The 23,899-nt window shown below is 37.7% G+C and overlaps 3 protein-coding genes across 4 annotated transcripts in view; 2 read left to right on the top strand and 1 right to left on the bottom strand.

The window, feature by feature from the left end:
• LOC146447467 (uncharacterized) overlaps positions 1–4,210 on the bottom strand; it is a 7,481-nt gene extending 3,271 nt beyond the window's left edge. Inside the window, exons 1-5 of one of the 2 annotated variants that reach the window (XM_085102784.1) lie at positions 3,756–4,210; positions 3,503–3,559; positions 2,625–2,687; positions 568–2,209; positions 1–28 (exon numbers count right to left, since the gene is read on the bottom strand). The exon at positions 1–28 is cut by the window's left edge and continues 190 nt beyond it. In XM_085102784.1, coding sequence (XP_084958910.1) covers positions 1–28; positions 568–2,209; positions 2,625–2,687; positions 3,503–3,559; positions 3,756–3,992 — 2,027 coding nt within the window. In that variant the 5' untranslated portion in view covers positions 3,993–4,210. Of the gene's footprint in view, positions 29–567; positions 2,210–2,624; positions 2,688–3,502; positions 3,594–3,755 lie in introns of both variants that reach the window. The other variant, XM_085102785.1, reaches the window with a different exon arrangement.
• Positions 4,211–7,115: 2,905 nt separating this feature from the next.
• LOC146447466 (uncharacterized) lies at positions 7,116–9,610 on the top strand. The gene is made up of 2 exons (XM_085102782.1): positions 7,116–7,177; positions 9,150–9,610. The coding sequence occupies exon 2, from the start codon at positions 9,161–9,163 to the stop codon at positions 9,608–9,610; it is 450 nt and encodes a 149-aa protein (XP_084958908.1). The 5' UTR covers positions 7,116–7,177; positions 9,150–9,160.
• Positions 9,611–11,160: 1,550 nt separating this feature from the next.
• Positions 11,161–22,334, top strand: LOC146447465 (uncharacterized). The gene is made up of 8 exons (XM_085102781.1): positions 11,161–11,176; positions 11,584–11,798; positions 13,375–13,464; positions 14,473–14,812; positions 15,522–15,857; positions 19,503–19,676; positions 20,715–20,930; positions 21,920–22,334. Exons 1-8 carry the CDS (start codon positions 11,161–11,163, stop codon positions 22,279–22,281), a joined length of 1,749 nt encoding a protein of 582 aa, XP_084958907.1. The 3' UTR covers positions 22,282–22,334.
• Positions 22,335–23,899: the final 1,565 nt, after the last annotated feature.

Genomic DNA, 23,899 nt, shown 5'->3' with positions numbered 1-23,899 from the left:
CCAGTGTTATGATAGTGCGGGCCATTGTCTAGCAAACAAACAAGAAATAACTATTACAATGTGTACATGTAAGTTGATGGTTAGCATACCACATTATGCCTTTTTTCTGAAGACTATTAAAATAAGCTTTAAAATTTAGACTATAATAATAGCCTTTTTATAATAATTTATACCTGTATCTACATGTATGGGTGAATGCTTGTAATATGCATAGATCTGCATTTGGATTGATAAAACTCAAACACAGCAAAGACTCCCCTTTCAGCCCTTTGACCCTTTTAAAAGCATCTATCTAAGCATCAGACTACATTGTTTCAATTCTTGTGGTACAATGTTTTAAAGAAAACAAACAAAAATATTAATTTTAAAGAATGCACTTCAATTACATTGACTTGTGTCCATCTACTGGAATTTTGCATTTCTTTTTGCCTGCCAAAAATTATACAGTGGAACCCTACCTCACGGCCAACCCTTTACAACGGCAAGATTTTAGTGGCCCGTTGTTGGCTGGATAGACGGGGTTCCACCGTAATAACAATAATACCAATAATGATGCCAGCCACTCACCAGAAAACAAATACACCCTAAATCCAGGGAATGAACTCTCGAGCCAACTGAAGCCTATGTCAAGAGCACTTTGGGTGAACCAAGTGTCTTGCTTGGTGTCATCACTCCAAAGGTCTATCACCTCAGCTGATCTCTCACCGACCTCCACTTGTGCCACAACGTAAAACCCATGTAGTGAAATACCCCTCTTGCCATACCAGTCCCTTTGTATTTCGCGCGTTCGTTTCCCCAGTTCTAGCTTCATTTTATAATCCACTACGACAACACATTCTCCAGGTCTGAGGTTCTTTAGGGTGTACTGATAATAGTCGGCCTGGTGTTTTGTGCGTAACAAATGGCCAATGTACTCCCAATGGGTACTGACAACGTCTGCCAACTTTTCCTGAAGCTTCACTTTTAAACTTGGGGCACAAAGCTCGATGGCTGATGACAGTGTTTGGCAGGCATCATAGAAGTTAGTAACTTCTGCACAGTGATCTGGATGCTCTTCTGTGCAAGATCCAAATGCATGACTCATGCACAGTTCTTTGCATGTGGAATGCCTTTCAGATGATTTTGCCAACTTTGTCTTCAAAAATGTTTGATATGCTCGTAAACTCTTAACAACTCCATGACAATCAATTGTTGTTGTTTCAACTTGAGAAACAGAGTGTGCAATAGAACACATGGCATCAAAGTTGGAATGTCCAAAATCGTCACAGAGGTTGCACAGGCCAGCAAGCATTGTACTCATGTGGAAGTTGCGTGGCAGGTGTGTATAAACATAAGTTCTTTTCACACCATTTGGGCATTCAAGGCGGTACTGCTGTACAACGTTCTTTATAGAGTCCTGCCAGTATCGGATAGCAGTCTCTTCACCACCTACCAATACACTTCGACATGAAGAAGCTCTGGTAATGTTGTCCCGATGAAGAAATTCCGTGAGTTCCTCAATAATCTGAGGGCTAACGCGCTGTCTAGTAAACTTAAATTCAGGGGGAGGAATTCCCCCACGTCCGAACAAAAGACAATGAACTCTGGCAGCGGTGACCGTGTTTGGTGAACAACTAAATAATTGCTGAAGGGTGCGATAAGGAAAATCTGTTGCCACAATGGACAACAAGCGCCGCTTCTCATCACCATAATGGCGTACTCTGCCAATTTTCCTGGCTGCATCAGTGCGGGACTTCACATTGTCAAGTATTTTGCCTTCCAGGGTCAACCGACTTTGTGACTTTGTGTTGCCAATCAAAAATTTTTCCTTTTGTTTCCTTGCATTTTGGTCTATCTTCTTGGTGACTTGCTTGTCCTTACAAGCCTTGTACTCTTTTGATAGAATATCAAGGAAGTAGGTGTCGTCTGAGTTTTTGTCTTTGACAACTGAATTTCCAAAGACTTGATTCCAGCTTTTGGAATCAACAACATCTCCCATGAGTTTCTGCAACGATGTTCCAGGCTCAAAATGTACATACTTCATGGCAGTGTCCTTTACTAATTCGATAATTTCACTCCTCATATAACGCTGTGTTCGCTCTTGGGCATCCTGGTAGGGACGAATAGGAATGCAAGGAACCTGTGTTCCTGTCGATACTTGGAACAAGGCAATTGTACTGCTTGGAGTTAAGGTACTTGGAGACAACCCATTGTTAGCAACCAGATGACCCTGGAAAAAGAAATTGTTTTTTTTTAATGACAAGAGTAATAATACATTGTACTTGGATAGTTTCCCACTTGCATGCTCGAAAAGAATTGTCATTTTAGATTGAGAGTATAACATATCCAAATACATTTGTGGAATATTGGAGTAATAAATGCTGGGAAAGTACTCACTACCATACATCTAATACCCTAATGTAAATAAAATGTACTAGACATTCTGCAAGACTAGTCATAACATGTAGGTTCATATAACACATAACATGTCTTTTCTAGCATTTTACTCAACTTAACTGTGCTATACTGTAAAGAATTCTGAAACTAATGCCTCAACTGTGAGGCATTGGTCTTTTTCAAAAAAAAAAATAAAATGCCTCGGGCTTGATCAAGGGAAGTTTTAGAAAATAACTGATATTACATACGTTCTCTTCTGTCGGAGCACAGAAATTCTCATCAAGACTGAGGGTGCTTTCTTCTATGTCAATCTGGATTGAAGGGAAAACAAGAAAATGTTATTGTTTGTGTTTACACAGCTACCCAAGTGGGTCTTGACAATCTGCGAGCAAGCGAGCCATGTGAGACAGGCATGCGAGGCACTCAGGTTAGCCTAAAAAACACTCCGGGTAGCCTGAATAGCACTCTGGTTAGCCTACATGTAAATAGCACTTGGGTTAGCTTATAATAAATAGCTCCCCGGTTAGCTTTAACGGTTAGCATTTATGTTGGGGGCTGTTCGTGCCTCACATGCCTCGCATGTTTTGTTTATGCCTCGCACATCTGCCTTGATGCTTCGCATGCCTTGCTGGCTGGCATATTATACACGCTCTAGCCAATTTATAATTTCTTTTTCTATACATGCATAACTTTTTCTTACTTAAGCATAACAATAAACAAATAAAAATACATCAGTAATAATATGCTAAAAATCGTGCACTCAAGATCAGATATCAAATAATCAAATACAGTTGGACAATTGGATGCCCCTGGATAAATATTGAATTAAATAAATAAATAGATAAATAAATAAATAAATAAATAAATAAATAAATAAATAAAATGTAAACAACACAGCATATAACAAATTCCAAAAAAAATTGTCCACCCTGTAAAACAAATCAAATTTGAAACTCAAGTTTCCTAGCTTATTTCCAGCACTATGTAAAAACTTACTAGTTACATTCAGGACTGTATCAGATTTGAAATGCTATACATTGGGCAAAGCAAGAGCCCAAAAGAAAAATAAAATAAAATAAAAATAGGCATTAATTTCCTCAACGACAAGTAAAACAGTAACATTTACCGGTGGGGTCAAATGTGATGTCTTGTCCACTGAGTCTGACTCTGAAGTAAGTTCATCCTATGAAGGTGACAAAAGCGAAGACACGTGTAAGCTACATGTGTGAGAAAGACAACAATCATGTCAAACAGTTCACTTTCACGTTTGCAAACAGGATACACAAATTGAATCTGATCAGAAGCATAAACTGCCAGCAATTTCAAATGCGTTTTACGTAAAGAATATCACAAAAAAGAAGAAAGGCAATCTGGCTCACCGTTTCAACAGAGGTCGAACCGTTTGCGTTTGTATTCAAATCTCCAAGCTTTCGACACTTTTCTTCGACTGCTATGCGATCACGGCAGGCCAAACAGATCTTTCTCTTTCTTCCTGCATGCTTAGAATCAAAGATGCAATACTTTTCTTCATAAAAGGTTGCCACGCGAAGGTCAACGTCAGAACTGTGGTGCCATTCCAGATGGTTTTTGCACTTGCAAGAAGCGGTAAAGGACATCTTACCAACGCGATAAAATCAAACGAATAATAACACTCACTACATTTTAAATCCGCAGAAAACGCTTTTCATGAAACTATACACATTATATACAATTTACAGGTAAGCTGTATACACCAGCGAAACCTTTTTTAACCCAAAAACGCAGAGAAGAAAACCTTGACAATGACAAAATCCAAGATGGCGGCGCTTTCAACTCTGTCCTCGTGAAGGTGCCTATCCGCGCGGACGACTTCCCCACGTCGGAATCTTACGAAACTTCGGGAAACAATAGATCATACGTCATTATCGGAAAACTTACAATAAAATCGGACTTTTTCAACTTTTCTTCGGATAAAATTCGGTAAAAAAGAGTTTAAACCAATCAGAGAGCTCAAAATTAATTGGATAAGCCAATTAAATAGGAACGCCACTGCTCATGCGTTGCCGCGAAGTGCTATCGTTCTTACGCGAACTATTACTTAAAGGTGGATAATAGATAATGGCCGAGCCATTCCTTAATACGCCTGAGAGTGACATTTATCAACAAATAATTTTCAAAGAAAGACTGAAGCAACCGATATTTGAATTATTAAATAACAAGTCACTCTCAAGGCTGATGTATTTTTTGGGAGTAAGATTTAAAAGTTTTAGTGCGTTTGTTTTAGCCGTAATCTCAGCAGAAAGACGCAAGTTGAAATTCACGTCCACATCCATAAATTTCACGTCTCTCGAGAGCAGTCTTGTTGTGCTCTTAAGGCGTTGCATTGGTGTTGTCCGACTGTTGATCGGTGACTGTGCAACAAGCGTTCTTCAGTGTAAAAGCCATTTTTCACTAGTTGTTCTGTTAGGAGAACAGTAACAGCTTCAAATCCATCTGCTCGACCGTTAACGCTGTCTTTGGTTTTGAACAAGTTCTCAAGATTCCTAGTCATCATTTTGTATAGCTTCCTCTAGCGGTTCCACAAGTCGTTTCTTGCAAATATATAAGCACGAAGCAACAACAAGGAATATTAACACACCTGTCAGTCCAATAATGGATGGAACGCTCATTTCAAATTATCCTCTACGCTCTCTTTGTTATACAGGCTGGAAAAATTACACACAATCCCAAAATAATGAACCTTCAAACAACAAATAAACGTACAGGACCTCACAGATTACATCTGACAGAGTGTTGAAACTACTACAAGGAATTATTTTAGACGAATCATGATCAGTTGAAAGTTGTAAATTATTAATGGTAAACATTGGATCGATCGAGCTACCCCTTATTTGTCCACTGTAAAAATGTAAATTTATTTCAAACTGTCGTGATACAAAAGCCATATTTCAGAGGGTGTCTGAGGTGACTCAATTAATAGGGAGCTTAAGCAACGACGACGGCGACGGCGACGGCAACGACAACGCCGCAAAACAAAAGGCTTAATGAGAAAAAACAATCGCTCTGCAAGTGCGTTTTACACTTTGGTACATTTCTTTGCCGTCCTCTGCAAAACAACAACGTGAAATGACCAAATTTAAGGTTTTGTGGAGAACGTGAACGGACGATGGTGAATTTTTCATTTTCTTTCTTAACTTATACGCCACTCCTACCAATTTGGTTCCTGGATAGTTCGCCATTTTTTTAAAAGTTGAGCGAGTTGAAATAATCGCGAAGTAACACGAATGAAGAAAAGATATATTTTTGGGTGACGTTTTCGTTTTCGTTGCCGTTGCCGTCGTTGTTGCTTAAGCTCCCTAATTTTAAATTGATTTGGAAACTCGACGAATGAGACTTGTTCTTTTTCATCCTTTCCGCGTTTTAGCGACTCCTATTTCTTTGGTAGCACGCAGCGCGCACGGAGTTGTGGGACCTCTCCCACGTTCCTTTGTTCTATTTTGCATAACGAGTCATTGGTGTGTCATTGCGAAGTAAAAACAACATGATTGTGTACTTTGATAAAAAAGTGACATTTTTGTTGTAATGTTGTTGTTCATTTAAAAACTGGTATTTATATACTACGAGCCGTATTTTCGAATAATGCTTGCGTGTAAACCTCTTGGGGTTACGCTTTCTTTGAAATTGGGATTGTTCTGTGAAGAGCCTCCGGTCGGGCCAAGTTACAACGAAGTTTCATTTGCACAGAAAATAGCAAAAGGATACCAGGTCTAGTTTAATTTATTTTAAAGAGATCGCCGCGAGCATGCATTATAATTATGAGTACAGGCAAGAACTAAATAATAAATTAGCACGAAAAAGCGACAGAACCTTGGTCCACAACACTCGAAAGTCCCGAGACTACAAAGGTTACAGTGCCTTGGCATTTGCGAGGGTGGGTCACAATGGAGAGTGAGAATTACAAGAAAAAAAAAGGTTCGGGAAGATAAGAAAAAAGTTTGTGCAGGTGAATCACTTCAGTCTTTAAAATGATTGCGAAGACTGAATGGCTTTGAAGTGTATAGCGAGGTCATTAGAAATCTATCATTTTAGGAAAATAAAAGAATAGGAGTACAGTGGAACCTAAATTTGACGAACCTCTATGTAACGAAGTTCCCGGTATAACGAACGATATTCCCCATCCCGGCCTTTTAAAATGTATGGAACGGAACCTGGATATAACGAACCAATTTCTCTAGTCCCTTGGCACTTAGTTAAATCGAGGTTCCACTGTGGTTACTACTCCAGTGGACACGCATGACTTAAGTCACTGTTCATCTTAATACAACTGCGTAGAATCAGACAAATCTTTAAGGGAAAACAAAAATGAGAAGAAAATTATTTGTTAACTGATCCGAACAGCGACGTATTTTTTGTGAGCTATGAATACCTTTGAAGAAATTTGATCCATCCTTCTGTAGTTAGTGTAATTAATTTTAAGTAGTTAGTGTAATTAAGTTTTTGTCGTTTAATAAGAGAAGTCGGACAGTCTTAGTTTCTTATTGTTTGAAACGATAAAAATAATTAGTTTTAGCTGTTGTTGCTTGGTAAAAGATAAGTGTGAAGGCTTGTGGTTTAATTGTTATTCTAACGCTTTGCTTAGCTTGAATACACGCCACTTATTAACAAGTAATTCTAATTGGAAATTTTAAGAAATGTATGTCAAAATGTTCAGATGAATGCATGCCTCTCCCATTATAAGTTGCTACAGTTAATAAGTTCGCATCAGTTGCGACTGAGAACCGACAAGACATTTACTTAAAGTACCAACTTCCAGGCTGCGAAGGTAAAATAACTTTAAGTACGTTTCCTTTACTTAAAAGGCTGTTCAACAAGGGAACCCAGCGTTTCATTTCGGGGATATCTGTTCGCATGGCCGTAATCTCCTGGGGAATTCGGATCTATTTGAAAACAAAATCTTAAGTTTTCCGTTCGGTCAAATGTTAGCTCAAAAGTTCGTATCACTGCAAAACTAAATGACTTTTGTTTTCGGAGGGGTAGATGTGTCGTTAAAAATACGAAATAAGGTCAGCTAGCATTTTTGTAAGGCCAGCAACAGCTCGTAAATTCAGAGAATGGCATTCCGTTTTCGAAAATTTTCAGAAACTTAAATTCACAGCTAAAGCACCCGAACAGATAAAAATGTATATCAAACAAAAAAAATTCCAAGAAACACCTTTTTCTCTAACAAATAAAATGTATTAGCTAATTATACAATAATATGGCTTTAAAAGACCACCAAACGATCCGGGAACACAGGAGACAACATTTGAATCATTTTGTTTAAATGTTCTCTTTGGATTGATGCCCCTGACTGTTGCGATTTTTTTTCTGATTTTAATCTCACTGTTTCATGTTTGTGAAATTAAGTCTTCTTTCTTTTCATTGTTTCTGTTGTTTTCTCATATGACATTTTTCTTCCTTTTGGCGATAATTATATCGCTCATTTTTGCCAGGACGATTTTCTAAAATTTAGAAAGATATTTCAAAATTGAGCAATTGGTTTGATTCACATTTCTGGAATGAAATCTGCGATGAAAACTCAGCATAATTAAAATCTAAAACAGTCAAGGAATACTGTGCTATTTCAAATTTAAGGAGGGTACGTGGATTACGATATCGTTAAAATTTGACCCTGAAAGGAGAGAAAGAAAGAATGAGAAACGAACCTCAATAAACTGACATAGAATATCGTTTCCCTCATGAAAATTTACGTCATCGTTATTATTTCTAAAATTTTAGTTACAGTATATTTGAAAACTTTAACCGAAATCACCTGCTCCTTCCAAATATTTATTTATATTTACTTTTTTAAAGCAGAACAATGCATGAGAAACGGCTGACTTATATGTACTCAGTCAGTAGAGTGTGTCATTTCTCAAAAGCAATGCTCTAAAAAGAACATTATATTTAAATATGAGGTTTTCTCCAAGAAATCTCGTATAACATGAATATAATTATTTTGAATTTATTGACCTACAAAAAGTTCTATTTCTTTATAAGAGTACTCTGTAATGTTTTTTTGGGAGAAAACCAAGGTGATTTTGAAGAGAAATTTTAATTTTACTAATTTCTTAAGTTTATACTGTAGTTTGTGTAGAATAGATGAGAAAAAAAAATAACTATAATTTTTCACTGAAGCTAAGTACTTAAAACATTCACGGTTTGGTTGACAAATACACGCAAAACCTGTTTTTTGTCAGGATTGGCACCAGTTTTCAGTTTTAACTGTACAGGTATTGGTCTTAGTTCAATGCATGAATGTCCATAAAATAACTCTCTGAAGAAAGTTTTTCTTTATTTGTGCCTAAATCATAAAACAATTCCATCACAAACTTGTACCAGAGAGAAACACTCCAACTTAAATTGAGTAGAAACATTTTCATTTGACATGTTTTTCCCCTTTTTCAAACAGTTACGTCTTAAAACTAGCCAGTATGTCTAACAAAATGTATGTATACAAAAAAAAACCCACCAAACATTTCAAATTATTTTACAAGTACCATTTTGTCCCACTTTCAAAGCGGGAAACGTTGATGAACACTAATTCAATATTTTAGTACGCTATAGCTATAAAAAAGCCTAATTATTGCTGATGACTAATTTAAAGGTTTTCTTTTCTGGTTTTGTTACTGAACACCATCATCGAAAAGTAGGGCTAAAACGTACTTTAGGTTAAGGACATGAAAATAACTTGAATTGATTTTCTTACTTAATTTTTGTTAAAGCGAGTAGCTTTCATACCGTTATAACTTCAGGTGAGTCCCAAATGACGCTAGCTCTAGCTTTGCTGCCAGGCCTCCTGGTTCTTGTGGTCACGAGTCCTCGTTCCTCGCATGGATTTCCAGACGAAGAAAACATTGAAGTCTCGGGCCTTGAGGCCTCGGGCCTTGAGGAGCAGCTTGATCCTTCTGGTGCATTTTGTCAAAGAGATAAAAATCCTAAGGGATTGGGATTCATTGGTGTGAAGTACGACTTACTGAAGGGAAACCCCGAGGGTAAAACGTCCCTGGGGGGTGTTGATCCGGGATTTGAACTTACGAGGAAAATATTAAAGTTGACTACCAACGATGGAGAGGTGGTTCCCGAGCAGATCTGTTTTGAAGGACGGGACAGTAAAGTAACAGAAAAATCAAATAGGGTCTTTGGCGGAACCAAACGCTATCAAGAGAAACTTGACCTAGATGTCAAAGCTGAAGGTACTTCTTGTAAATTGTGATCCACAGATTGATCATGAATTCCGCGCAACTTCATTAAATAAAATGCGACAGGAAACCTGTCCCAGAGGTTCAGATAGTAGCACGAAAAAAAAAAGAAAGAAAAAAGAAATTGGCGTGCAAAGAAAAAAAAAAAAAAAACGAGAGGAGACTGGGCGGAGGAGGCCTTCTCTCCCAATAGCCCAATTTAATTTCGATATTTTAAAGTTCAGCCTGAAACAATAAATATCATTGCGAGACTCCGAGAAATAAACCTATATAAACTCTTCAATTTATTCTCCTGAGCCTCGAAGTGATGTTATTGTTTCAGAGGTAGTGGCCGACACGAAAGCCTTGCTCCTTTGGCCACAACGTACTTCTTCCCTAGAAGGTAAAACCAGTTAAATATAATGCTCTGCATGTTTATTTTCTTACCATAAAAATATATTGTATTTGGAATAAGCGTAAATAAAATTGAATTAAATTGAATTGAATTCAAGCTGAATTTTAATAGATCGGAATTGGGCTATTTAAGTCTCTGTACATTAACCGCGGTCAAACGAAAAAATAAGGTGAGAAAAGTCGGTTAAAGATTCGTTCACGTGAATCTCAATTTATTCGCGGGGCTTACCAATAGGAGAGGATCTCTGTCCAGAATCTCACTTACGGCGCTGTTTTAGCAGCAGTTGACAGGCTACGAAAGAGAGACACCAACAGAAAAACTCTAAGACACTGAACAAAGTTTTACTTCATTCTGAGTATTCTGGACGCACGCTTTGATGCGAAAGTATTCATGTATGTAGATCCTCCATTTACTCGCAAAACTTGTAACGACTATTAAGCCCCATTCACACCGACAAAACATGTTTAATTAAACCAGGTTTTACAAAATGGAAAGTGGAAACAGAAAGCTGAAACATTCACTTTGACATATGAATCAAGTAAACTTTAACTTATGCTTTCATTTGTGCTAAATCTGTAGTCAACAAAAATACGAAAGCAGCTTTTACAAGATGACGGAAACAAACGGCTTTTAAACGTGTCTAAAGCCTTGGTGTGAATGGGGCCTAAGTTAAATTATGTCTACTTTCCTTTCACTGAAATCTTTAATACTGTTTATATTTTATCTTATACTAGCTGGCTACGAGGGATTGTTTGACTTCTCCTTCAGCTTGAGCTCAAGTGAGTTAACAATTGTCTTTTTTTCCTCCACATTTTCTCCAGCTAATTTAATACTACTTGCGTATCACAGGCCTGCATGTGGGTGGGCGGGAGAGGTAGTGGTGGGATAACCTAGAGGGGTGGGGGGGGGGGGAATACTCTTTCCCTTCGCGCTCGCCCTCTACTCAGGATCTCAAGGCCTGACAAAACTTAAATACTTTCTTCAATAAAAGTTTTATTTTTGTTAATGTATGCAATAGGATAAGATAGAGCACAGAAAAACTGAAAAATAAACAAAATACACCCTGAAGGTATTAAAGTGCGAATTACTTACATTAGACGTTACAAAGCACTGATAGCTATTTGATGACATCTGTCAGTCATTCACAACAATCCATAATATGTTTCAAAAATGGTCGTCATAGAGGGTAATCGAACTGAAACACAAACAATTTGGGCCGAAAACGCTAAAACAGTCTAATTTGGAAGAACGGCTTTGCCTTCAATAATTATGTTGGTTCCTCAAATGGTTTAAACTCGGTCGACCTTGGATGGGAGAGCGAGCGTTTCAATGAGATTTTTGACCAGGATTGTAGGTACGTCAGGCTTATTCAAAATTCTTAAATTGAATTGAATGACAGGGCAATCAAAGATCTCAGGACAACTTTTTTTGCATGTATGCCACCATGTCAACTTTAATGATTAATTGTTCATGTTGATATACTTGTCCTAACGATACAACAAAATAAGTCATTTGTGCAAAACGCCTTTGTCGTAAAAACACCTGAGGAGAAAAGTGCTGTGCCAGAATTGCTTTCACTTCATTTCCCCACAGAATATGAGAAAATTGAAAAGAGCACCAGTAGTGGAGAGACGGTGTTTCGCGACTGCACGGAAACTGTGAATAAAGGTGAAGCAAGGTACCAGCTGGAATTAGTAGAGAGCCGACAATGGACGCTTACAGAGGGATTTGCTGCTGATGTCTGTCGTTTGCCCGTTAAATATCGTACTGGAGATGAATACTACCAGTTTCTCGATACTTGGGGGACGGTAAGTAAAGTTTGAACAGTTTCAATTCATGAAGAAAAGAAGATTTCGAGTCGTTATTTGTGTGCTTTGAGTTTCGTTTTTATTCTTTGCGTGATTGTAATCTGTGATGATGGGAATAGTCGGATCAATGAAACTTAGAAATTGGAGGATTCAGTTTACGCAGGTGTACGGATTGTAAGGTATAGGTCGCAGAATCGAGAGATGATGAATTTTACTAAGGGCTTATTAACTGAATATCATGCTATCATGGCAACAGAGTCACGTGGCTGTAAAACGCGCGATGGAGGAGAGACGGACAACCTAGTTCTTGGACTTGAAAAACTTTCAATTTCGCCAGTTGTCTCGTTGATTTTTCTCAGTATTCAAGTTTTGTCATTAGGAAAAATCGTCTGAAAGAAAAAGCTCGGCAAGTGTTGTCATGCACACGAAAATAAAAAACTTTGGCTTGAGTACAAACGTTTCAGTCAAGGAAATTAAAACTTGCTCGTGTGAATGAGTTATTCTTGACATGTGGAGGCGTAGTGGTACAGTGATTAACGCGTGGGACTTTTAATTGCACGTTCCGTTAGAAGAAAGGAGGGCGGATGCAAAGTTTTCCAAGACAAGAACTTTTCCACTCCTTGCCACTCTCCACTCAGATGTAAAAATGAGTACCGGCGACATACTGCTGGGGTACCCTTCCATGAACTAACGTTGCATCCAGGGTGGAGTAGGAATGCTTTACATTTGGTCCTTAATGCTACAGAAACCGGGCTTTAAACTCCGGCCATGTGGGCAACTTAAACTCGCATTGTGACCTTACCTTAGCTTACCTTTACATTTATTCTTGACCAACTTGTGGAAACGGCCAACAATTACAAGATCTTCCTTGACAAAGGTTTGTACTCGGTGTCTCCAACACAGTCTTGTATGTGGACGAGCAAGTTTTCTTTCCATATATATTTTTTTTCGGGAATAAAGTATGAACAAGTTTTCCGTCTTGAGTTCTTGAAACGTTTGTAAGTTTTCTCGTTTGACCTTCTGACAATCCAATTACTTGTCAAGTTTCCTCGGTGAGTAACAACATCAGTAAGCCTTTTGCACCCAAGCAGAGTCGTCCTTGACACAGCTCTCCTAACAAGGATGCTTGTCAAGGAAAAATTCGACAAATTTGACTACTTATGACCCCTTTTTATTCATCCAATTTATTACTTTAATTTAAAATGTCGTGGAGGAGACCTCGATAATACTATAAGGTCTTAAGCTTCTTTCAAACTGATCTCCTTGCTGCTATATTATATTAATATTTACGCCTCAAGTACTTTATAAATGTGTTTTCCTTTGTAAATCCGTATAATTATATTATATATGTAATTTCTCGTTCATGTCTACCCGTGTAATATAGTTTTAATGTAATATTTATCAAGTATTGTTAATTTGTAAATAAATAAATAAATAAATAAATAAATAAATAAATAAATAAATACGAGCTATAAAACCCTGTCCGAGACAAGCATGTAAGGAAACGCTTGCTTAGCTTAGTATTAAATAGCTAAAGCATAAAGTTAGTGATCATTCGTCTTTTATCTTGTTTCAGCATGTTGTCGTCAAAGTGGTATTGGGTACAAAGACCATAACAAGATTCAGAAGCTCACTTAAAGAGTTCATGACTTACGCCTCGGAAAATGTGAGTTGACCTTCGACTTGATCTTTTTTTCAAAACATGGATGGGCTGGAAAAACTGGGCAAACAGAATTCTAAGAGTAAACTTTTTCCTTTGAAGACCCACCCTACTAAACTCCATAGAAAGATATTGTTTTGGTCGTTTATTGATTCATTGCTTCAAGTCAATAATGAAAATAAAATAGGAATAACAAGGAGAAAACGACAAAAACAAACAAAGGTTCGAGAACAAAAAGCAATGTACGTGTTTTCCCAGCACACGAAAAATCCCATTGACCTTTGGCTGTTGGACAGCGTTGTGGTGCTCCTCGATGCTAATCACGCCAAGCTGACTACATACTGACACTGAGGGTTCCTTCAGGTAGGGGTCGCCCTCAGTCTTTTACTTCCCCAAATTGGACACGTGACTGCCATTTCTACGTGGTCATCCCAGCCACGTGAAGGTCTAACCATTTGCAGATGTCAGCACCTTCGTCTCTGTTATGGAAATATCAAGTTGAGAATGATGTGACGTTCTTGTGGACAGCGTTCTCCTGTCTTTTTTATATAAATAAAATAACCGCTTTTCAACGGTCAGCCAATTCTAATTCAACCTTTCCAGTAAAACGGCTAGAAAACATTACCTACCGGTTAACATCTCATCATAATACTTCCATCGCAGCAGCTCTAGCCTTGTCACCTTTATAGTGTTCGTCTGGAGTTTACATGAAATAGATCTCTAAGGCCAAGATTTAGTTTGCGTTCTCCAGATTAGAGAGGGACGGTATCATAGAGGTCATTTTCATAGGAAATATAAAAAAAAATTTTCTGGGCCAAGGGAATTGTCCGTAAAGAGAGGTTCGACTGTATTATTATTATTATTATTATTATTATTATTATTATTATTATTATTATTATTATTATTATTATTATTATCATTATTATTATCATCATCATCATCATCATCATCATCATCATCATCATCATCATCATCATTATTATTATTTTTATTACATTCACGTTCATTTCGCAGGTAGGCAACAGTGTTTCTGTGTCTGGTGGTTACGGAGGAGCCACTGGGTCTGTAAGCGTTGACGTAAATAAATTCGAGGATTCAGAGGAAACCAAAAAGGAATTTGGAGAGAAACAACTCACTTACCAGATTGGTGGAGATGATCTTCCAGAGCCAATTCGGACGGATCTTATGGGCATCGAAGAAACATTGCAAGAGAAGTTTTGGAGCAATTTGAATGAGCTGAAAAAGAAGTCGCCATGCAAGCGAATGAACAATGTAAAACTGGGAAAATTCTTGAAGAACATGAGAAAGGCGATTGGGGAGTACCCCGGTAGGAAAGGAGTCAAAAGAGCTATAGGTAATGGTGAATTCTACGTAAATTTTCACCTCCGTTCCCATTGTTTACAAATTTTTGTATAGCATGACTGTTGAACCATAAAACAAAATGAATCGTTTGTCTCACGATTGTGTAGCATAGGTGTTGATCGTAACGTTTACAGCTTATCTTCATCAGGCGATGGCCGGTGTCGATTTACTGTGTATCAATACAAGTAGCAACGTGGATGGTGGTGATTGGCACGTTTCATCTTCGCTTTGGGAGTTTGTGATTGAAGGATTTTGATCTTCGATATTCAAAGTCCACGTTGTTCCCTCAGGGGTTCGCTGCAGCACCTTCACCGCATATTGAGACCGAACACTGTCTAGTCTTCTAGCAAGGTCCTGTCTAACAACAACAATAACTTTATTTGGATAAATATTAAAAATACATACAAAGAGTTGAAAAAAAAACGCAGGTGAGCTATCAAGCTAGTCGATTCGGGCTCAAGTGTTAAAGTTATCTCCTTTTATCTTGTTAAGACCAAAAAGAAAAATCTGTGAACTGTTTCAGCATCTTGAAGTCTTCATAGAGACGTCAATTTTCCTTACGCTTAACTTTTTACTTTTACTTTCTTCAAGATTTCAACTTATAACTTTTTGGTTTTATTTCGTATTTAAAAAAAAAAACCTATACCAGAAATTTCTTTTCTGCCCTTTAAACACGTCTGCTTTTGTTCCTAAATTTACAGATAATCCTATGGAGCTTCAACTGTCGTGGCCATCCGGGTATTACACACTCTATACCGCGAAGGAAGACGGAACAAACGTGTGTCCGCAAGAGGCTGGGTTCCAGTGGAACCCTGGTAGTGTGACAGACTTAAATCGAATTATTCACGCTGACAATAAAGGCAACTTAATTGGGATGAAAGCAGTTCCGTCTGGAGAATTGAGAGCGGGAGTAAAAACTGGATTTTGCAGTAAGATACAAGAACCGGGAAGCAACTACTTCAGTCAAGAGTGGCCTGCCGGCAAATATTGCATTTTAAGGAAAAGCACTGATCCTGGACAAGGAAAATGCCCAAAGGGCAAGTCATATCTTGGAAAACGAATACTTTCACATAGTACCTTATATCTTGCTTTTACACGTTAACTTGGTTTGTTCCATTGATATAACAGGTCATTACAGTGATCCTATGTGAAAATATGGCTGATTCACTTAGTATGAATATTCCATGCTGTCTTTGATTCATGTTACATATAAATTGAAATATTCAGATCGCTGTTGGTCGATCCTAAGTGATATCAGACTCCCCGTGATGAGTGGGCCACCACGTCATCTTAGTGATGTAATAAGAATAAGCTGTGCTAATAAGCGAGTTCGGAGGTTCAGAAATATGTGCGCCCTTGGGCACGGGTCGGGATAAAAAATAACTTTTCCCTTCATGGCTTCGCTAAGGAGAAGGCAGTTCCTCAGAGCTGTCCAATTTGTCCGAATTTTCTTTGTTTAACAAGATCAAGAAACGAATTGATGAGATATGAAAGTGAAAGGCATGTCGTAATGTTAGAATTTGTTTCAAGTTTCTTATTAACTGAATTATTTCTAGAATCTAAGTCGCCATTTTAACTGTTCTCTTCGATCTATGTTCAGTATGTTTGCGATTTCCAAGTTCACCTGAACTTTGTATTGTCTTTCTGCCAATGCAGGCTTTTTTTTAATAACAGGTAGTAGCAGCGTCAATTAACCTTAGCTAACTCTGACGTGGGCTCGACGTGCACCGACTTGTTTTCACTAGGCTGGTGTTAAACTGTGGTATATTGCTTTCTTGAATCTTTGCACTCTCCTAATATCCAACACTAATCATCTTTTTCCTCAACGACTCGAAGCGACTGCCCTTACCACTTTTCATTTGAAGCTTTGAGCTTTGTGTTGTTTAGATTATATGAGGATTAACTTTTATGAACCATTGCAATCGAGATATTTTTGTATAATAAGGGGGTAGACCAAACAATTCAATCAATTATTAGTTGATGTGTGAAATTTAGAAAAATAAAATGTGAATTCTTGAAGACTTTGTTGGTTTAAGTATTGAGCCTTCCCACTACCTAAATTCCTGGCAGCTACTCAGCTGAGACCTTGTGTATTTTGGTCTATAGGGAAGGGGGAAAGACAAACTTTCCAAATGTAAAAATAATTGAGAATACTTATCATGCTCATCAGGGAAATGTAAATTGATTCTCCAAAAGCTAGAAGAAATTCAGACACTTACCTTGTCTCAGAGTACAAGTGCCCATGGAATATTGCATTCAGTCAGTGAATATCAAAGTTGACTATGATACCGGTAGCTTTAAATACTTACGTGAACAAATGTAGCGAGGTATTGTATGTCCGCTACAGATATTCTGCCTAATGATAATAATAATAATAATAATAATAATAATAATAATAATAATCATCATCATCATCATCATCATCATCATCATCATCATAACAGTAAAAATATAAATAATAATAATAATAATAATAATAAAATTAATAATAATAATAATTTTAATTCTTATATTCTTATCTCTTATATTGCGCACTTTCCATGAAATGATCAACAACAACAACAATTTATTTACAGATTCAGATTATATAAAGGGCTTGTCTCGCAAATAGCCACAAAGCTAGTCGAGGCGGGACAAGACAAAAAAAAATTACAGTAAATTACAAACATGCTGGAAAACGGAAAACTTAACTTTACATAATAACGCAGATTTAGATAAGGCTATACATCAAAATTAAAGTAAATTATATGTAATTTTTATTATCATTAATATTACAATAGAAAAGAAATGAAAAGGGAAAAAGGAGAATCAGATTATACTGACAAAGAGAAGGACATGGATGATCAGTTTTTTCTATTTGGTCAATTATCGTTTCCACTTCAATATAGGAGTCTACAGTTTCAAGTGTATCAAATAACTTTCCTTTTAGGGATTCTTTATCAAGCGCGCATTACATGATTTCTATCTCAAGGCAACTGATTTCGATGCCTTACGCCAGGATGTGGAAAAATCCGAACTTTGCACAAGGGAATACAGTTACCTTAATGAGCTAACATCCGGTTATAATTCGATACTAACATCTCTTCTGGACAAGCCTGCGCGATGAAGGAGAAAGTGGTTGTCTGCAGGCAGCGCTTGCCGTGGTTTAACAGTGAGATTAAGTGTGCTATAAGGACAAGGCGGAAGGCGGAAAGGAAATGGCGAAGGACAAAATCCACAGCAGGACTTGTATACCTGTTTCTTTGAGGAAAAGAGATAGATAGATGATAAATTATGATTGCCAATTTTATTACTATTGAATTTAAATTAAAGAATTTCACTAAATTTCCCTAAAGTGATAAGATTCCAAGTCTTGAGTGCTATTAATTTATGATCAACACAAATGGCACGGATCTGTTTCAGCTGTTTGTACAGAAGCTCATGCAACTGAGATCCAGAATGCACAGTTAAATCTCTTAAGTGGTTTATCTTCATGATCAAATAATCCAGTTGTTTCCACAATTTTTTTGTTGACATATTATTCTACCTCACGTTTTAGTTCCTGTATCTTTATCTGACATAATGAGTGGAAGAAGTTTACAATTGTTGACCTGTCAGTTGGTTCACTATGGGTCTAGACAGAAATCCTTTAGGAAAATTATGTATAGTAGCTGCAGCAACTTGTAGTGACTGTATTGCACATTGTAATCTAAACAGTGTTCTCATTTCAGCACTAGATCTTCTTGAGCTGGTTAATCAAAGATTACAACTTAAAGACAACAAGCTAATTGCCTGGTCGTAAACTTGACTTCGTCACAATCTCTTTCCACACATTTTATTGTTCATCAGAACCCAAAACTATAACAAACGTTTGAGGTTAATATTACTTGCTATCTTGATTTCAAGTCTGGAGCAAATGGTGATTTTGAGAATACTTCTTTGAGCTGCCTACATTATAATTATGCAATGTAACAGTATTGCCCGAACATACCAAGCCAAGACGCTCACGGTGTTAAGCTGAAAGTTGCTTTTATCACATAACTTACCATCTTTTAATTGCTGTATTGGCAGGAAAAAAATTAAGTTCAGGTACACTTGAAAATGTTGCGCAGATCCGAAGGCAATTGTAAGCTGAAATGCCCAAAAATTAATGCCAGTTTAATTTCTTGTGAGATTAATATTCTTAAAATAATTCAAATAAATAAGTTTAGCGAGAAATTTTTAAACATTAAGACACGCTTTCCACTTTCATTACTCTCCACTTTGTTTCTTGTTCTCGTTAAACACGGAAACATCGAAGAAATGAGTACTTACGAACGCGATGTCCTTCCTTCCTTCCTTCCTTTCTTTCTTCCTTCCTTCATTCCCTCTTTCCTTTCTTCATCCCTTCCTTCTCCCCTTCCTTCCTTTATACCTTCTTTCCTTTCTTCATCCCGGCCTTCCTCCCTTTTTTCCTGCCTTCCTCCCTTCCTTCCTCCCTTCCTTCCTCCCTTCCTTCTTTCCTTCCTTCCTTCCTTCCTTCCTTCCTTCCTTCCTTCCTTCCTTCCTTCCTTCCTTCCTTCCTACCTTCGTCCATCCATTCATCCAGCCAGTCATTCGCCCGCACTAAATCGTGGAATAGAAATAATTCAAAGTAAATTTGTTCTAAGTAATGCAGTCGTTTAATTTACGCTGTAAATAATAGAGGAAGTTTATTTTTCTAGGTTTTACACTTGCCTATGTGAACTGGAATGATCGAACAAATGTCGATGTTCCGATCAGAGCTCCCCAAAAAGAGGGTACATACCCTGACGGCTATTACAGCCAGAGCTATATAGAGATAACCTACTGCTGCCGAAGAGATGGCTTTGTTGCCAATGGCATACGTTTACCAATCGGTAAGTTTATGAAATGGTCCGTAAGCATCCTCCTTCGCTTTACTGTTCTCTCAGCAACAATGTATAATTTAAGGTGCAATTACTAAAGCGTGCATTGATCTGCCTAGCATTTCCCAGGCGAAGGAAATTGAGTGGATCACATCCAGCCTTCGTAGGTTGTGATTTGCTAGTATTTCTTCAGATGACCTGTATGCAACTTTACGTAGCAAACGCAACAATCCTACTGAAGTCAATGTAGGTAACAAGTGACCGGTATTTTAAACACTGGAAATACTTGTTTCAATGAATTGACTGTATAATGTCTAGAAAGAGTACACAACTTCCTCCTTTTTTTAAAGAATTACGGCAAAAGGTGTTGCACTTGATAAGAAAGGGAAAAGTGCTATACAAGTGGAAGGAGACTTTGGCACTTTTTAAAGTTCTCCTGAACGTTTATTAGTGATTCAACCCTAATCAGTCTAGGCTGTTTTTGAGTTGCTAGAAGGGAGGGGGGGGGGAGAAAAATGTTCCTCCGTTCGTGCCTTCAGGAGCATTAAAGCAACAACAATAAAATCTAGAGAGTAAACATTGAGTTGAAGAAAGTCTCCTTGGCGATCATGACTTGATACATGATACGACGCGCGATTGACGTAATTGCTTCTTCACAGCCACCAAAACCTCAGAAAACCATTCAAATTGACCCCAAAATTATCACTGTAAACCAATATAGAAATGATACAATAATGGTGCAAAAATGTAAGAATTCAAATCCGAAAATCAAAATCATATCAAATTGTTGTCATATAGGTTTAGGAATTAATGGTTTCCAAACAATCATAACAAACAAGTATAATTACAGTCTGCGTCTACAATTCAGAGATAAAAATAACAGACCTCTTTGGAAAACGCGAAACCATAAACACTGATTTGCGAGGTTTGCCTTCGATCGTACCTTCGCGGTGCTAATCTGGTCACCGTGGAGCTCTTTTAAAGCGGAAGGCAAATGATTTACAGGAGCAGGACGGAACAAATTTAACCTTCATCCTTTTCATTCCACAGAGAATCCCTTTATACTTACAAACGTTCAAGGCTTCGCATGTCAAAAGGTTTGTGGTGCACAAGAGACCGCAATTGCTGTAGTGACAAGTGGACCACCAAAGCTCCCTAAGGAACACCCATCACAAATCCGCGGAGACCCTAGACCAGCTGGGGGCGTAGATGGGATGGGCATGGCGATCGAGTTACGCTACTGCCACTATAGGAAAATGGACGATGGTTGGTATAGAAAGTTATTAAGGACAGTGCCTACTTTTCTTACTGCGCATACGTTCTGCGCATCTCGAGATACTCAGGTTTCCTGTGGGTGGTGCCTACTAATACAGGAATATTTATGCGCTGTTTAAAACTATGCGGAGAAAGCAGAACGCAGCAAGTGCTCCTGGTATCCAAAAATAAAATTGGGGGTAACCATGTATTTTCCGAGATAATGAAGCTTCAATATTAAAAAAACCGCCCTACAATCAGAAACTCCCTTGAAAACAATGAATCCAACCTTTTTTAACAACATTGAATCAGAAAAAAGATGTAAAGTTCTTAGTGAGTGATAAACTTTCTTTAGTCTGTTTATATTGCAGAGAGAGAAAAAGTTCAAAAAAGCCTTAGCCGTTCACGGTTCGGGTGTCCGCACTGTAATTAACTCTGAAAAATGCGTAGTTACCCCCAATTTTTTTTTTTGGATTCAAATAGCCCTTGCTAAAATCTGCTTTTCCTGTATACGTAGTCCTAAACCGCGCAAAAATACTTCTTTATTAGTATGCACCGTCCTTAAACCTAAACTACAATAGCTGTTATCTTGTAAACATCACATCCTCCATGACAGCTTCAACAACTTGCTTCTCGGTCATATTTTTGTTGACGGTTTCTTTAATCTGGACTGATACAACATTTGGCCCGTCACATGACCAGAATATACATATATTTTTATCTTTTTTTAAAAAAGCATCCCATTTTTTAAAAGAGATAAGATCTGCTGCAAAACAATAATTAGCAAATATAATTTGTTAACAAATAAACAATTGACTAAATTACATTTTTGTCATAGTTTTCCTTTTCGTCCCCTAAAGCAACACTTGCAGCCTTTTTAAATCGCTTGTAAAAAGCCCTCATATTTCGAGATTGATATTATCCTTGGCATATTTTCAATTTCATCTACCCTCTAAATACATCACCTTGACTACATTTTCGTCGTTATTTTCTCATTGTAGCCAAATTTGTTGATCTCGAGCTTGTTACAACACGGGTGATGGCACGCACGGCTGAGAGAAAATGTGTGCAAAAAGGAGGTCATCTGGTCAGTATCCACAGCCAACAGGAAAAGGACAGAGTTAAGAAAATTATGGGAAACAATGCCCGAGTATGGATTGGCTTGAAGCGCAGAACTGTGAGGAACAGACCCTGGGTTTGGTGGGATGAAACTGAGATGGACTTTGGCGAGTGGGAGCCAGATGTCACTGATGATCAAAACTACGTCACCATGAAAGCTGATGGTTCATGGGAGGCAAAGACTAACGAAGAGAAACTCCCGTTCGTGTGCAAAATGATAAATAATTGTCCTTTAAGCGATTGAGAGGATTAAGCAGGATAAATACCTGTGATATAAGCTGATGGATGAATACAATAAAGGAAAAGATAAGATGTAAAACGTAAAATTAATGTCTGTTTGATTGATAATTGTTATATTTGTCTACTTGGATACACGAAGTTCCCTTCATGAAAAGTCCTAATCAGTGTAATATTCGGCCCTATCGCTTGCTGTGGAGACTCCGCTTCGTGGTTCATGTAACATATAATTATACTGGACTGATATTTACATGCGTCGCTTTCATAAGACGGAAAGTTATTATCATCATCTGCGTTAGTCTACTGAGTTCTGAGAAGGGCTGTTACGTTGTTAGTGAAATTGGAGGGTGTCTCAAAAACTACCGTCCCCCTCCCTTACATAACAAGCTAACCTCTAAGAGAGCTAAGACTGACCCTCTCGAGCTGCGAATCTACATAAATAAATAAATGAATAAATAAATAAATAAATAACACCGTACACTCCTTCCTAATATCACAAAGTAAGACAGGGAGCGGCAGTGCAATAATGGCTGGAACGTTCATTCTACACTTTGTTTGTTATGCAGGCGGCAAAAATCATAACAGAGAATACCAGAAAATAATTATTCCTTCAGACAAGATAAATGCAACGACTTCACAGATTGCTACGTCTGATAGAGTATTGAAACTAGTACAATTAGGTCGGTAAAAGCCGGTTAGGCAACACACCAACCATGCACTTACAAAATGTAAAAATAAAAATTACATGCCACAATAAGTAGAATACAGAATAAAAAATTAACTCTACAAATTGACACGTTCTTATTAAGCTAATGAACTAAGGTATTTCTTAAATTCGACGAGAGACGTAATATCAGGCATATATCAGGGAGGAGCTGATTCCAGTCTCTAGCAGTTCTTTCGATAAAAGAAAATTTGAAAACGTCTTTCTAACAGTGAGGTTCAAGAAGCTTAAGCCTATCGCTGCTCCTAGTACGGGTCTCATAACTAAAATTTAAAAAATCGTTAAACTTAATGTCAGCTAAACCGCGGAATAATTTTATACATGAAGATCAAGCGAGATCTTTTTCACCTTTTTTCAAGGGTGCAAAATTCTAATTTTTCTAGCATGGACATGACGCTTGACGACCAGTCATAGCCGTTTGTAGTACATATGCCAGCGACGAAGTGCCACCAGTAAAACTCGGCCACAAAACATTACAAAAAAGTTTAAATGGATAGCACCCCTTCCCCTTTTTAATGCTGTCTCTTCCAGAAAACCAATTAAATTCTATCACCATTGAACAGAGACAGAAGCGGAATATTTCTGGGAATTGCGTCCTAGATTGTATTTTCATTACCCGAGAGTCGTTGAAGAAACTGACCAATGTGCTATCGGTCACGTGTTGGCTCATGTCAGGAGCTGGTGAAAAATATAAATATATACAATTTATTGTTAAACAATTGGCTGGAAGATTACATTCAACGTCGGCTTCCTTAAAATAAAGATCTGGAATCTCCGGTACTAGTTGTATTAAATTTAATTTAACTATTTTTAGTCGAGCAACAAAACATAGAAAACCTGAAGGATAAGAGGAAAACCCTTCATACACGGGGCTCTTTCAATTATGCTGTTTTTAACCCTC

Source organism: Pavona decussata, unplaced genomic scaffold (assembly GCF_977016875.1).
Source record: "Pavona decussata unplaced genomic scaffold, jaPavDecu1.1 SCAFFOLD_2208, whole genome shotgun sequence".
In the NCBI taxonomy this organism is placed as follows: domain Eukaryota; kingdom Metazoa; phylum Cnidaria; class Anthozoa; order Scleractinia; family Agariciidae; genus Pavona; species Pavona decussata.
The sequence above is the reverse complement of the archived record's forward strand: the minus strand, read 5'-3'. Positions and strand labels throughout refer to the sequence as shown.

What these genes read in the sequence shown, in the direction of transcription:
- LOC146447466 (XM_085102782.1), top strand. Translation starts at nt 9,161, where the DNA reads ATGACGCTAGCTCTAGCTTTGCTGCCAGGCCTCCTGGTTCTTGTGGTC.
- LOC146447465 (XM_085102781.1), top strand. An exon ending in TGGCATACGTTTACCAATCG is followed by an intron (nt 19,677 to 20,714) that starts GTAAGTTTATGA and finishes TTCATTCCACAG; the next exon opens with AGAATCCCTTTATACTTACA. An exon ending in CTATAGGAAAATGGACGATG is followed by an intron (nt 20,931 to 21,919) that starts GTTGGTATAGAA and finishes TTCTCATTGTAG; the next exon opens with CCAAATTTGTTGATCTCGAG.